Below are 14,235 nucleotides of genomic sequence, written 5' to 3'. Positions count from 1 at the left end.
GTACTTTTTTACCATAATATTTTCTGAATAATATAATGATTTCCTAAAATTTTTAGTCACTTTCCAGAAAACCTTACCAAATAAATAGGTCTTGTTTGCCATGAAACTAACTTTAAGAAAACTGAAGTTCCTATATAACATGCTAACAGACATTTATGATCCTCTTTAGTAACACATATCTCCTCCAAAGTAAGTCCATAAATCACACTGCTCATGAGAGACTAGCGAATGCATAGCATCGTTAATAGATGTTTTGTGGTTTCAAGTGAAATTAACTTCACCAGCTAGGATGGAAATAGTCCACAATTACCACAATGTGTCTGCTATCTACTAAGCAGTATTACCCTTTCCACATTTCTTTATCAAAAAACTCATTCCTACACTGTTCTCTTAACATACACACACACAATGCCCCCGACAATCCCTTCTTAAAAAGATTACTTTCAGCTGCAGTTGCCTGATCAGCTTCAGTCTGTTCATTTTCTGCACTGGAAATATCAGATCCATTTTCAGGCTCTGTGTCATCCTGAAGGCTTTTATCCACATCATTTGTATGGGAATCAAGGTCCCCTTCATGATCTTGGGATATATGATCAACAGTCTGAGGTGGCAAGTATCTAAGTTGAGGTGATTCAGGCTCATGATGGCTTACTGGAGACTGCAACAGATGATGATGCTGCCGATGCCTTTCTTTTTCCATTTGTTTGGCTTCCTGCAACTGGAAAGAAATAGAGTAATTTCCAGTATTAGTAAAATAAGTTGTTTAAAATTTGGAAGAGCAATGTTATGCTCAACTATAAACCCCTTATAAAAAGTGCCACCTTGTCTCTAGGCCTAGAAATTGTAGTCCATCAGAAACAAAGAACATAAAATATACTAAAAACAAGATGGAAACTGGTATACAAGAACACAGATGAAAGTCTTTATGTATCCTCTCTTCATTATTCTTGGTGTTTGAATGATGTGAATGTATTACCAAAACAATAAAAAAAACCACTAAAATAATTTTTAATAGCCTCAGGGTAATAATTGGATCGTTGCCAGTAGTGGATTTACCTAAAATCAAATAAAAGTTTTACTAAGAGAGAAAAGAAGTGGATGGGAGAATAAAATACACACACACACACACACACATATACTGATTTTTACTTATCCATAGAGAAACAAAGGCTAGAAGATACACAAGAAAACTAGTAATAATGGATACCTACTGGAGGCGGAGGTTAGAAAGTGACCAAATTGGAAACAGGAGTGAGAAGGAACTTTTCAGTGTATACTTCTCTGTAACATGTTCTTACAACACCTTGTCAAATGTCTTTTAATTAAAAAATAATAAAACTACATTTAATAAATAAAATTGCAAAGAGTATTTAAATGCCTCTGCCCAGTCATTTAATAAGATTGAAAAAATTAAATCTACAAATGTTCGAGTTTTGTTTTAGGAAATCTGTCATTATTATGTATATAATACTACCTATAAAACTGGCTCACTTATAAGATGCTAAAAATAGTAACAATCAGGATCATAGGGTTTCATTTTTTAGCACTTTATTGCTTTTAGACACATTTTTCATTCTCATGACCTAGTAAGAATGATTCTCACAGAATTAATATCCACAAAGATAAATATCTTACAATGTTAAACATGAACATTTCATATTCACTAATATTATTGCAGGTTATGTGGAAATGCCAGAACTAATTATATGAATTTATAAAACAAATTTGAACTAAAAGATTTTAATGCCCAAAAGGTAGGAAGAGCCTTATAACCCACATGGTCTGAATCCCTTATTTTTTTTTTTTTTTTAAAGATTTTATTTTTTTCCTTTTTCTCCCCAAAGCCCCCAGGTACATAGTTGTATATTCTTCGTTGTGGGTCCTTCTAGTTGTGGCGTGTGGGACGCTGCCTCAGCGTGGTTTGATGAGCAGTGCCATGTCCGCGCCCAGGATTCGAACCAACAAAACACTGGGCCGCCTGCAGTGGAGCGCGTGAACTTAACCACTCGGCCACGGGGCCAGCCCCCAAATCCCTTATTTTAAAGATAAAGACGTTGATGGGCATGACCAGTTGCACAGTTGGAATCAGAACAGAATTCTCAGATCAATACTTAATAACCCATTCATGAGAAAGTCAACCTCCAAATTAAAGTGAGAAGCCTGTGACATGCAATCCAATCTTAGGCTCAGCCTAACTACAGCTAATCCGCACCATGATTTAGTGGGGCAAGCATGTGCTTTGCAATTACAGACAAGGATTATATCAAATTCTAGCTTTTTCTACTTATTCCAGAGTTATAGAAACTCCAGAAATATCCTTGAGGAAAAAAACGGAAATGTTATTGCATAAAAATAGGCCTTTAAACATTTTATACACACTTCCATACTTTCTAGAATAGGGTTTCTCAACATTAGTACTATTGACATTTTAGATTGGATAGTTCTTTGTTCTGGGGGGCTGTCCTCTGTACTGGGCACAGCGTGTTCAGCAACATCCTTATCCTCTACCCATTATACGCCAGTAACAGCCTCCCCACCTGAGTCATGACAATCCAAAGTGTCTCAAATCTGGCTTCAACCTCCCATGGTTCATCTCCAGTTGAGAACCATGGTTCAAAAGAAATTTAGCATTTTCTCTTTTGAAGTAATTTTAGAACTGAGCATTTTGTAGAGAGTTTTATGGGGGAGGGGGAGAGGACTATCAGTAGCACATATAAATGAATTAGACTAATACCTTAGAATATTTTAGTAAATGTGGAAGTTAAATCAGTCTGCTCCCCTTCTAATTTCCTTTCTCTCCCCTTCCTACTTTTCAATAATTATCGAGAGCACAGAACTAAATATCCTTCATGACACAAAACATGTTCACAGCCTTTATCACAATTCAGTTACACACTTATTTGTGTGATTACCCCCCCTCTATGTCCAGTTTGTAAGATCTTTGAAGGCAGTGATCAAGTTAGTTTGCCCAGCACCATATAACTGAGGTCTAGAATGGTGACAGGACTAGATAAGCAATGTACTTAAATCTTGTTGAACAAGTCAAACAAATGTAACTTATATTTCTGCCACTAAAAAGCGATAAAATAAACCTTGTTGAACATGTCAAACCAATAAAACTTATATTTCTGCCATAAAATTATTTTCATTCATTTCTTTAAAAAGCCAAGTGGTTAAGTTCGCACGCTCTGCTTCAGCAGCCCAGGGTTTCACCAGTTTGAATCTTGGGCGCGGACATGGCACTGCTCATCAAGCCATGCTGAGGCAGCATCCCACACGCCACAACTAGAAGGACCCACAACTAAAAAACACTGGGGGGCTTTGGGAGAAAAAAATTTTTTAAAAAATATTTAAAAAAACAACCTATTATTTGTGGTTGCAAAATATCAGAAGTAATCCAATGTCAATACACAGAAGAGTGAAGGAATAGAGTACAGTACATCCTAGAGTACTATGCATCTGTAAAAAAGAATGAAGAAGATCTCTAAGGACTGATCTTGAATGCTTTCCAGGTCATAATACTAAGTAGAAAGAGCAAAGTACAAAAGAGCCTTATAGTATGCAGGTAGCCAACCTTTAAGATGGCCACCAATGATCTCTACCTCTTGATTTTCACTTCTTTGTAGACTTCTCTCCCACATTGTTCCAGGGATGGTCTGGGTGGCAACTTCTAGACATTGCAGCTTCTGTCTTACTGCCCTCTCTCTCAGATCATCTACCCTCGCGGAAGACAGCTTCCATGTCATTAGCAGCCCTATGAGACCCACGTGGTAAAAAAAACCTCAAGCCTTTCTGGCCAATAGTCAGTGAAGAACAGAGGTCTTTCACTAACAGCCAAAGGAGTGAGCCTAGAAGTGCATCCTCTAGCCCAATAAAGCCTTTAAATGACTGCAGCCCCAGTTGCCATCACGATCCATGTAGTCAACTGCAACCTCATCCAAAACCCAAGCCCAACCACCTAGCTAAGCCACTCTTGGATTCTGGACCCTCAGAAACGGTGAGAGATAAGCAGCTGAAGTTTGGGGTATTTGTAACACAGTGATAGAGAACTAATATAGTATGCTACCTTTCATCTAAGAAAGAAGATACATGAAACTATACATGTATCTGCTTATTTATGCTAAAGAAATGCAGGAAGGATAAACTAGAAACAAATGAGATTAGCTACACTGAAGGGATGTAAAGAAGGGAGGAAGAGGAATGGAGTGGTAGGAACAGGAGGGAACAGTACTCCTCTTGAGCATAACTTTTGTGTAGCTCTGACTCTTACAGCATATTCATGGTTAACATATTCAAAAAATAAATAAGCAATTAAAACTAACAAGGATGTCAGGGGTACTGAAATAGAAAAAAGACAGCGATAAGTGAACCTAATTCTATTATAAAGGAATAACATTCCTTTATAACAAATGTGGAAAAGAAAAGAACTAACCTAAGTAACTTCGGAAAACAATATTTTGAATGGATACTATAAGGCTAAAGACAAAAAGAACCAAATATAAATGCTGTAATCTACTTAGCAAATTTGCTTCTCACAGTGGTATGGGTTAGCAATTCTAAAACTATCTTAGGTGCATAATAGGAGTGAACAAATAACATGTGATAGAAAACGAAAGCTTTATTTCTCACTGTTTAGAGAGAGGAAGTTACAAATTAAAAAGGGAGAAGGCAGAAATGAATCTTGTGATGTTGGATTAGAATCAGAAGTATGAGTATGAACACAGTTTTTTAACATATACAGATAGATAGTCACATGCAGGTGTAGGGGGGCAGGGGGTGAGGAGATGGGGTGAGTATACAGATATGTATTTCCTAGTTCTATCTGCTGAGAGGGCCTAGAAATAATAACACCCCAGCAGCAAGGAACACCCCTAGCACTCAGATTTTGGTTTCTAATCATCATTCTCCAATTGAAGAAGCCAGGCTCCCTGTTGAAGTGGTTGATTCCAGGGCTGAAGCAGAGACAATTCAAAGAGAGCCTGGAACATCCTAAGAGTCCAGAAAGTAAGAAGGTGCCCAAAAATGGATGAGAGTTTGTCCAAAGGACATAAGGTCAAAGTTGAAATAATTTGGGCAACAAAATAAATAATGATAGTATTGGATTATAACTCACAGAATAAAATAAATATCTATGAATACAGACTGATATACATAAAAAACTAAATAAATAGGAAAGAAGGAGAATAATTCCAGTTAATAAACAGAGAAGAGAGAAACAGAAAATCACCAATAGGAGAACACCACAATAATTGTTGCCAACAAGATCCACTGATGGATACTTAAATTGGGGGGATGGGAGGAATATGAGGAGGAAATGGGATATTTGCATAGTTTTAAAGTATTTCTCCCTAGATATCTATTAACTGCAAAAGAATAACTAGTAACTTTAGAATGGAGGAACCTGGCAGATACAACATTAACCAACTAATCAAGGTCAACATCACTGGTAATAAGACACATCAACATCATGAATTCCTGATATCATGCACTGAAAAGAACACCATTGCTTTAGAGGTATTCTAGCATAAAAATGGACAACCTCATTCTAATCATGAGACAAGATTAGACAACGCAAATTGAGGGACATTCAACAAAATAACTGATTAGTACCATTCAAAAGCGTCAAAGTGATGAAAGATAAGACTGACAAACTGTCACAAAGTGGAGAAGACTAAGACATAACAACAACGCACATTAAATGCAACGTGGGATTCTGGATCAGATTCTGAAATGGAAAAAGGACAATAGTGGGAAAATTGGTGAAATTCAAGTAAGGTTTGTAGTTTACTTAATAGTATCGTACCAATGTTAATTCCTGCTGCTGATCATTGTAGTATGGTTATGTGAGATCCTGGCATTAAGGAAAGTAGGGTGAAGGGGATCTCTCTGTAATATTTTTGTAACTTTTCTGTTAAGTTTAAAATCAGTTCAAAATAAAAAGTTAGAAGATGGTTTTTAATTATGAAGACCTAGACAATTAAAAAGTAAATAAATAAATGATTCTCTAGCTGCTAATCTCTTGCTGAAAAGAAAAATTTCACCAATATAGAAATGTATACTTATTTTTTAAAGGCTCAATGAATAAATAATTTTATATCAGAATAGATCAAATTAGGTAATTTCATATCTACATTACACTCATCTACTGAGCTTCAGTGATTTAAAAATACCAATTCATAAACACTTTCATGAGGAAGACGGCAATCAATATCTTTCACATTCTATTTGTGAACTAAAAAGAAAATTTTGTCCACAGTCAAACAAATCAGTAAACCTCAAAACAAAACAAAATACAAACACAGTATCACAGATCTCCAGTAAGTAGAACTATAAATGAAAGACATTCTTCTCTACAGGCACAAAGATTTCACTGTGATTTCCGTACCCTCTCTTCTATATGTGATGCCTGTGGTGTTCTACACAATCTCTCTTTCCTTAATACTTACTGCTTGGTTTTCCATGCGCGCAAAGATAACATTTAGCATCTGAGTAAGCGTAGCTTTGGCTGTTGTCTGATTGATGAGATTTTTGCTTGCTAGATAGATATTGTAACATGTTCTCACAGCTTGCAGTACAGTTCCTTCATGAATTTCTATGTGTTGAGATGTTACTGCAGTAAGTAAAGCCTTTAAAAAAGAAAAAAAAGATAAAGTCAAAGCAATTTTCTGCATCCAGAGTTTCAGCACAAAATTATATTGAGTATTTTTATATTAGAATTAAAACTTTCAGATACCATTACCACTTTCTGGGAGCGTACACAGAATTTCTACCTGTCTTGAATATATCATCAACTGTTACAGTATTTTGTTTTCCTCATTCTGGCAGTGGTTTCCACATTATCCTCCCAATGCCATAACATTAGAAGACCGTTTAACTAATTTGTTTCAACACATTTCATTTTAATAGAAATATTATTTAATATAGTTTATGGGCCAGCCCCAAGGCGTAGTGGTTAAGTTTGCTGTGCTCCACTTCAGCAGCCCAGGGTTTGTGGGTTCGGATCCCAGGCATGGACCTATACCACTCGTCAGCCATGCTGGGGCAACAACCCACATACAACAAAGAGGAAGACTGGCACAGATGTTAGCTCAGGGTTAATCTTCCGCAAACAAGAAAAATGTTTTTAAAAAAGAGGAGGACTGGCAATGGATGTTAGCTCAAGGCGAATCTTCCTCAGCACCACCACCGACAAAACAATGCACAGCATTGAACTCTGTCACAGGAGAGCACAGATACGCCTCATATATCTGTTGAACTAGATTGTCAAATTTGGAGGATATACATCATATCTTACTTCCAAACTTTTCTGAGATCTTTTTTATAGACTGGACTCAATAAATATGCTGTTGTTATTGTTGAAGATGTTTACAAATGTTTTAGATGAAGAATTTAAAATAATCCTAAGGTGAATCCTCCAATAAAGTGAACAACTTGATGTGAATTTTCATACATTAGGTTACTTGCAATTTCTCAAAAGCAAGGACTCATAGCTTTTGTCCTTTTTATGTTGTACAATCCTAAGCAGAGTCAATGTAAAGTACAGGCTAAAAAAAACCATGAACTATATGAAACTGCAAATGATAGGCCCAAACAATTGGTCATTTTTTAAGAATAAAGATATCATAAGACTTGTGAAGTAAATACAGCTATAAAATTGAAAAGCTCAGAAAGGGCTATTTCTACACACGAAGGAACACTTTATACACATAAACAATTTCAAAAGTACTACTAGTATGTGAAAATTTTACTGATATATAAACATACCACTACTATCATTAGCAGTAACATTAACAACTCTACGACAGGCTAAAAACACAACTGAGTGCTTTTTCTTTAAGGAGTTTAACCATCCAGGTACACTAGCAAAACCCATGACAGGGTTTACATGAGCAAGTTCAGCAGATGAACAGGTGTAAGGGAATTAGAAAAGCTGGTTCACAAGGAGTTCACATGGTGAAGCGTGGGTCGAGAGGGCAGACTAGAAGCTGCCCAACAGTACAGAAGAAACTAGAGGGGTCACAGACCTTTCACACGGCAACCTAAAGCTCAAAAGACAAAATATGTATGGTAAACAAGCCAGAAACTGAAAAACTCTGGAAGACTCTGGGAGCCCAAGCTAAACTGGGACCTTCAAAATAAGAGACTTAGAAATACAGTCGTCTTCTAACAAACTCTTGGCATTCAACAATGAAATCTCCTGATATGGCTCTAAAAAGCACTCATGTGACCTCTATTATAGTTGGAAAGCATATAAAATGACCTTTCCAAATATTTTCAAGGTAAAAGCTTCTGATTTTAAAAAATACAGATTATAAACTACAAATTCACTCTATATACTTAAGTACCTTTATTATTTGCAACTGAACTCCTTCATCTGTTTGAGGACCTTGGAAACAGCCACAAATTGTTTCAATAATTCTATCAATTAATTTTTTGCCTGGTGTTGTACTATCTGGAGCATTGCCAGTCAAGTGCCCATAAGCAATAAGTTTCTGAAACGGAAAAAGAAAATAAAGATTCTAATTAAGCTAACTAATATATATATATACCAATTAAATATTCATTAAAATTACAATATACAATTGACTATATACTAAACTTTTTACATAAAAATATTAAGGTATAATCAAAGCCACAGCTATACCAACTTTTCCTGAAGAAAGCTTTATTAGCTAGAAACATGAAACTATTTACACTTGTAATAACCACAAAAACAGAACAACCACCAGAACAAAACCATCAGGCAACACTTTGAGAAGGCCAGGCCTCTGACCTTGTCTTTGATGAGTTAGAATAGCTTACTACTTTCTATGTAAACATTATTGACACTGCTTTTGTGAAACACATTTAAATGACCCAAAATCTCTTTCCAAATTAGGTCTGTGAATATGCAAAAAATCCAGTTTCAATACACTGGCTGAAATAAGTCACAGATTTGTTCATTCATCATTACTATTATAGCCCTGAAAGGAAGGCCTTAGAGATTATAATTCTAATTTGTCAGGGAAAACGTCACACATCAAATGAACTTATCCTTAACCAAATCATATGAATATGATATGACAGGGATATGATATGGATATGGTCTTTTCCTAGCCATTGAATTATTAGTTAAATAGGTATAATTCCCAAAGAGTGAGAACACCTAGATAGAGAAGGACACCTCTATCTGGACCTTTGACTTACAAACATCTAAGAGGATTGTGTGTGTATGTATGTGTGTGTGTGTGTGTGTGTATGTAAGTAAAACAGAGTGAAAGATGTGAGGAAATTTCTGACATAAATGAAGGTCAGAGCTAAAGTCCAGCAGTGATGATAGATATTAAGCTGTCAGTATTAACCTATTTCTCTATATAAAACAGCAGACATTAAGTAAAATCATTTACATAATGATATCTGTAAAGTCAGCAGTAGGTTAAAAGTATTATCGTTCTTGAATTTCACTGATGTGAAAAAGACCAAATCAACTTTCATTATTAATAACCTTAAAGATTTTGTGTCTCACTATGCTAACTAATGATTTTTGTTATCATTAAATTAGAAATATCTTTTTGCAATAATTATTGTCTCTCTTGGATATAAGCAACCATTTGCTTTCTTATCACAAAAAGAATATTCAAGACTTTCATGGAAAATATCTGAATTATCAATTTTGAGTAATGTTTTAGAAATGCATTCAAATTAGATGGTTTTTAAAGAATGCTATTTTATACATACCTGTAAACAATCTAGAGATGTACTAACTATGCGGGGACATTTGGACTGGCATGCCAATTCAAAGGGTAGGAAGTACTTGTCTGCTTCTATAAAATTGGTCTTTGATTTCACTGGTGGAAGGGTGCTTGATCCAGCTTTTGCTTCTCCAGGAGGAGGACTAAAAGAAAGAGTCTAATTAGAATATCACATTTATTATACTGATGACGAACTCATATGAAAACAGAGAATTTCTGTCCTAAAAGGAACATTGCTATGCCAGTCTTCATCTTTCCATATCTCATGAGGAAACCAAAGCCCAGAGAAGTTAAGTGATTTGCTACACGTCAAAAGCCAGTGCCTAGAGCTGCAACTAAATGCAAGACATAGGATTTTTCTCTAATATTCTTTCCAAAGATTTTAGGTGTTTCTATTACAGAAATATTTTACTGCTACTTAAATTTCGTATCATAATACCTTAAAAAGCAATGGGCTTTCCACTTGTCCTTAAGTCAAACTGCACTTTTGAGTTCATACTGTCCTAAAGATGTTAACACTATCAAAGAAACCTAGTAATCTTACCAAGTAGGAATCAAAGTCCTTAAGCAAAGACTTTAAAGCATATCTTATGGTATTTCAGAAATATCCTTATATACTTATTTAGGAGATGTTTTTGTATTTAAGTATGCTTACAATTATATTTCTTAAAAACAATTTTTTATTATCAAGATCACATGCAGAAAATTTGCCACACTAAAATATACAGATGACTGTATTATTATTTTGGTCAAGACTGACAAGTTTGCAAATTATTTTTATTAAAGAAAAGAAATCCCACAAACCTCTGTTTTTCAGTTTCCGCTTTTATTTCCTCTGGGGGGAAAAAAGAAGCATACATTAGAAAACTTGACAACAGAAAATCATTAAGTAATTTGATTATAGGTTTTAAAAACTAGTTTGTAACTTCTACAAGAAGTTGGAAGGAATGCAAATTCAAAAGAAAACTAGGTACTAAAATTCTGTTTTAGTTAAATGTGTTAATTTACACAAATAACATAATTTGATAAAACTGTATGTAGAATATACATTAACAACCATAAGGATAGGCACAACTGCAGATTACTAAGACCCATAGCATTTCCTTTTCTCAAATTAGCTCTTTTTTGTCAAGTAGCAATTTACATTAACCAGAAGCATTAATATTAAGAATAGAATATTGTGTATGCTGTACTCAAGTCACAAAATATAAGGCACATATTAGATGAGGGAAAAAACAAACAATAAGGCCCCACTCTTGTGACTATCTCAAGGAGATTATCAGGCCAGGACTATAACTTTTTGACTATGTACATATGTGCTGATATTTAACCAATTTTTCTACTTATGACCATATAGGCATTGTAAACTATATATGCCGAATTTAACTGAAATTTTCCCTTTCACTGTTTATACCTATAAGAGATGAGAAAAATTAGATAAATCCTACCTGTAAGAGAAGAGCCCTAAATTTGACACATTAGGGAATCTGGTTAATTGATTAAACCTATTTAAACTTCAGGAAAAAAGTATTCAAATACAGCATTAATAATTACTACTGCAGCCAACGGTTGTGAAGAACTTACTATGTGCCAAGCCCTATTACATTTTACATGTACTAACCTTACATGAACTGTTACACTTTACATATACTAATATATTTAAGCCTCTGAGGTCTGTACTATTATATCTTCATTTTAAAGATTAGGAAATCGAGGTACAGAAAGGTTGAATAATTGGCCCAAGGGCAGCATGGCTTGGGTGTGTGCTCATCAGATTTCACCAGGTTTCAAAACGACGTAATTTAACTCCAGGTCTCCATTTTTTAACCACTCTATAATAGAGATGTACCTACACATATTGAGCACAATGTGTTAAATTTGGGTATTATAAACAACTACTGGCCTATAAATTTAATAATAATAATTAATAACTATTACACATTGTACCTTCCATGTACCAGAGACTATATTAAGCCCTTTATAAAGTGACTTTGTCAAATCACTTTATCATAGACACACAACATAGTAGTTCATTACCTACTCTATGTCTGTACCAGGCATTTGATGTTTGGTATTTGAGTCGTTCTCTGTGCACCAAAGCTCTTTCCATTTTACCAGTGGTAGGAGTGGAAGGGGGACAGCATAAAGATATTATCTGCAGGTATTTAAGATACTACCTAACAAAATGTCTGATATTTAAGATCCACATTTTCGCTACTAAAATTGCACAGTTGATCAACACATATAATTTAAAATAATTTAAATCACTTTTAAAAATACAGTACAAATGAGGGAAAAGTGATGTATTAACTGCCCCAAACCTTCATAAAAAATTTTAAAGTGGTATTTTTCATTTAAAAATATTATCAATATTATTTAAGAAGCTGAGGTATTACTAAAAATCATATAAGGTAGAAAAAAGATGTGAGGTGGGGGAAGTGGGGAGACAGCAGTTTTTGTACAAGGTGAATCTCCATTTATAAAATGGATAGGGAATAGGGTATCGTGGGTAAGTAAATAATATATTAAAAAATAAAATAAGAATAAGAATATATTAGTTAAGAATATCAGAAGTAATCTAACATTTTAAAGAGAACTGTCACTCAAGAACTGTGTGACCTTAAGAAACAACCCTCACTTCACTAACTACTAGATGATTGCAAAGCTCCCTTATATTCTAAAACACGGATGTGCCAAAGCCAGCTCATCACCTGTTTTCAGACAGCCCATGAGTTTAAGAATGTTTTTTTACAGTTGAACATTTCCAATCAATTTGATGACAGGGAACACTAACTCTGAAGCCCAATGAAGAGTAATGTTATCTCCCCTAAAAGAATCCCATTCTTCGCAACAGTAGACCAGGAGTATTACAAACTTTATACTCAATTATTATTATTTAGAATTTCATCAATAAAAAATTAGTGTAAATTTGTTATCTCTTGGTGCGTAAGTATTTACATAATATCCCTGATTTTTTCCTCTTGGCTGACAAAGCCCTTCACAGATAAGGTTTGCTGATATTTGCCCTAAAACATTACCATTTTATTCTATGATTCCATTTAAATGACCATATTTAAACGGTCTAATAGAACACACTCAACACAAGCCATACTGAATGTAACATTTCTCTGGTAACTCAGATGGTACTATAATATTCTCTATCTATGGATGGATCGATCTACCTACCTACCTATCTCCATATAAGTTACACAAGGCAAGCACTGTTCAAACTGATTTGGTAAGGTTTTTTTACAAAGAAATAAAACATTTTAATTCTCAATGTTTCTAATGTTTTAAATTACCTTGTACTAAATAGGAGTTTTACTATTTTTTTTACTTCCCTATACATTTATAAACCACAGTAAAAGAGTTTTTAATGTTTTGACAAAACCTTTAAAGGTCACAGAACAACCACAATTTTTCTCACTGATCATTAACATAGCTTAGATGTTTTCAGCTTGCATAGTTATCTTTACGGTCCTGCAAAATGCTTATAGTTTTACAGTCCCACGAAGACTGCCTGTGTTAATTTTAAATATAATAATTGTAAATATATTTCCTTTCAAAGCCATTCAAGGCCACTTAAACTGAAAGACACTATCACTAAAAAGTAATCAAGACTAAAGTGACAAGGGGCCATAGGGGGGAGGTAGAGAGAATAAGTATTTATCAAAATACTGAAAATTACAATATTATGAACCATAGTATTGTAAAACAAGCTAAAATTTTTAAATAATATGCAATACTACTTTATATTTGTGCAGCAATATAGAGCGTAAAACATTTTCCCACACATTACCTAATCTTATCCTAAAAAGGACACTTCTTCATTTTACAGATAAGGAAACTATGGATCAGATTAGTTAAATAACGACTTTAAGGTCAGACAGACGGTAAACAGTGATCCAGAAACTAGTTTCTCTAGTCCTAAAGAACTGTATTACCCACTACACATTGTACTATATCTAAGCAATCTTCTATTAATTGATGTGATTGAAAGGAAAAATTCATTGTATAATTATCAGGGTAAACTTACTATAAAGCAGTGATTCTCAAAGTGTAGGACCACCAGTATCAGCATTACCAGGCCCCACGCTAGACTTACTCAATCCGAAACTCTGAGTGTAGAGTCCTACAATCTGTTTTAACAAGGCTTCAAGGAAATTCTGATATACAAACAAATTTAACAATCACTGCCATAGAGTGGTTAAAAGAAATGAGTGGAAGACGTTTGGGTTTCATCCACTATGTCCACATCCATTTATCATACCTGTAAGACTTCTGAAACTAGTGTTTGAGCCTATGCTAAAAAGGAATTCCTTTTCAGTTTTCTTAACTTATAATGAATGTTCAGTAACACAGTCTTCGAGGAAACTGCCCCTCCATTTTAATGAATTAGGGCTGGGAAACAATTTGCTTCAGATTAGCCTTCAACAGTAGAATAAAGAAATTAATTAATTATCAGTTATTAAATAAAAAATACCCAGAAAAAAAAACTAAAGCA

The 14,235-nt window shown here is 34.5% G+C and overlaps 1 protein-coding gene across 1 annotated transcript in view; it reads right to left on the bottom strand.

The window, feature by feature from the left end:
* The window catches only part of ARFGEF1 (ARF guanine nucleotide exchange factor 1), a 149,238-nt gene that overhangs the window by 94,518 nt on the left and 40,485 nt on the right, over window positions 1-14,235 (bottom strand). Inside the window, exons 2-6 of the mRNA XM_070631516.1 lie at window positions 10,536-10,566; window positions 9,718-9,874; window positions 8,346-8,492; window positions 6,447-6,626; window positions 442-718 (exon numbers count right to left, since the gene is read on the bottom strand). Of these exons, the coding sequence (XP_070487617.1) occupies window positions 442-718; window positions 6,447-6,626; window positions 8,346-8,492; window positions 9,718-9,874; window positions 10,536-10,566 (792 nt within the window). The remainder of the gene's footprint in view (window positions 1-441; window positions 719-6,446; window positions 6,627-8,345; window positions 8,493-9,717; window positions 9,875-10,535; window positions 10,567-14,235) is intronic.

The sequence above is a fragment of the Equus przewalskii genome, chromosome 8 (genome assembly GCF_037783145.1).
Source record: "Equus przewalskii isolate Varuska chromosome 8, EquPr2, whole genome shotgun sequence".
Classification (NCBI taxonomy): Eukaryota; Metazoa; Chordata; class Mammalia; order Perissodactyla; family Equidae; genus Equus; species Equus przewalskii.
The sequence above is the reverse complement of the archived record's forward strand: the minus strand, read 5'-3'. Positions and strand labels throughout refer to the sequence as shown.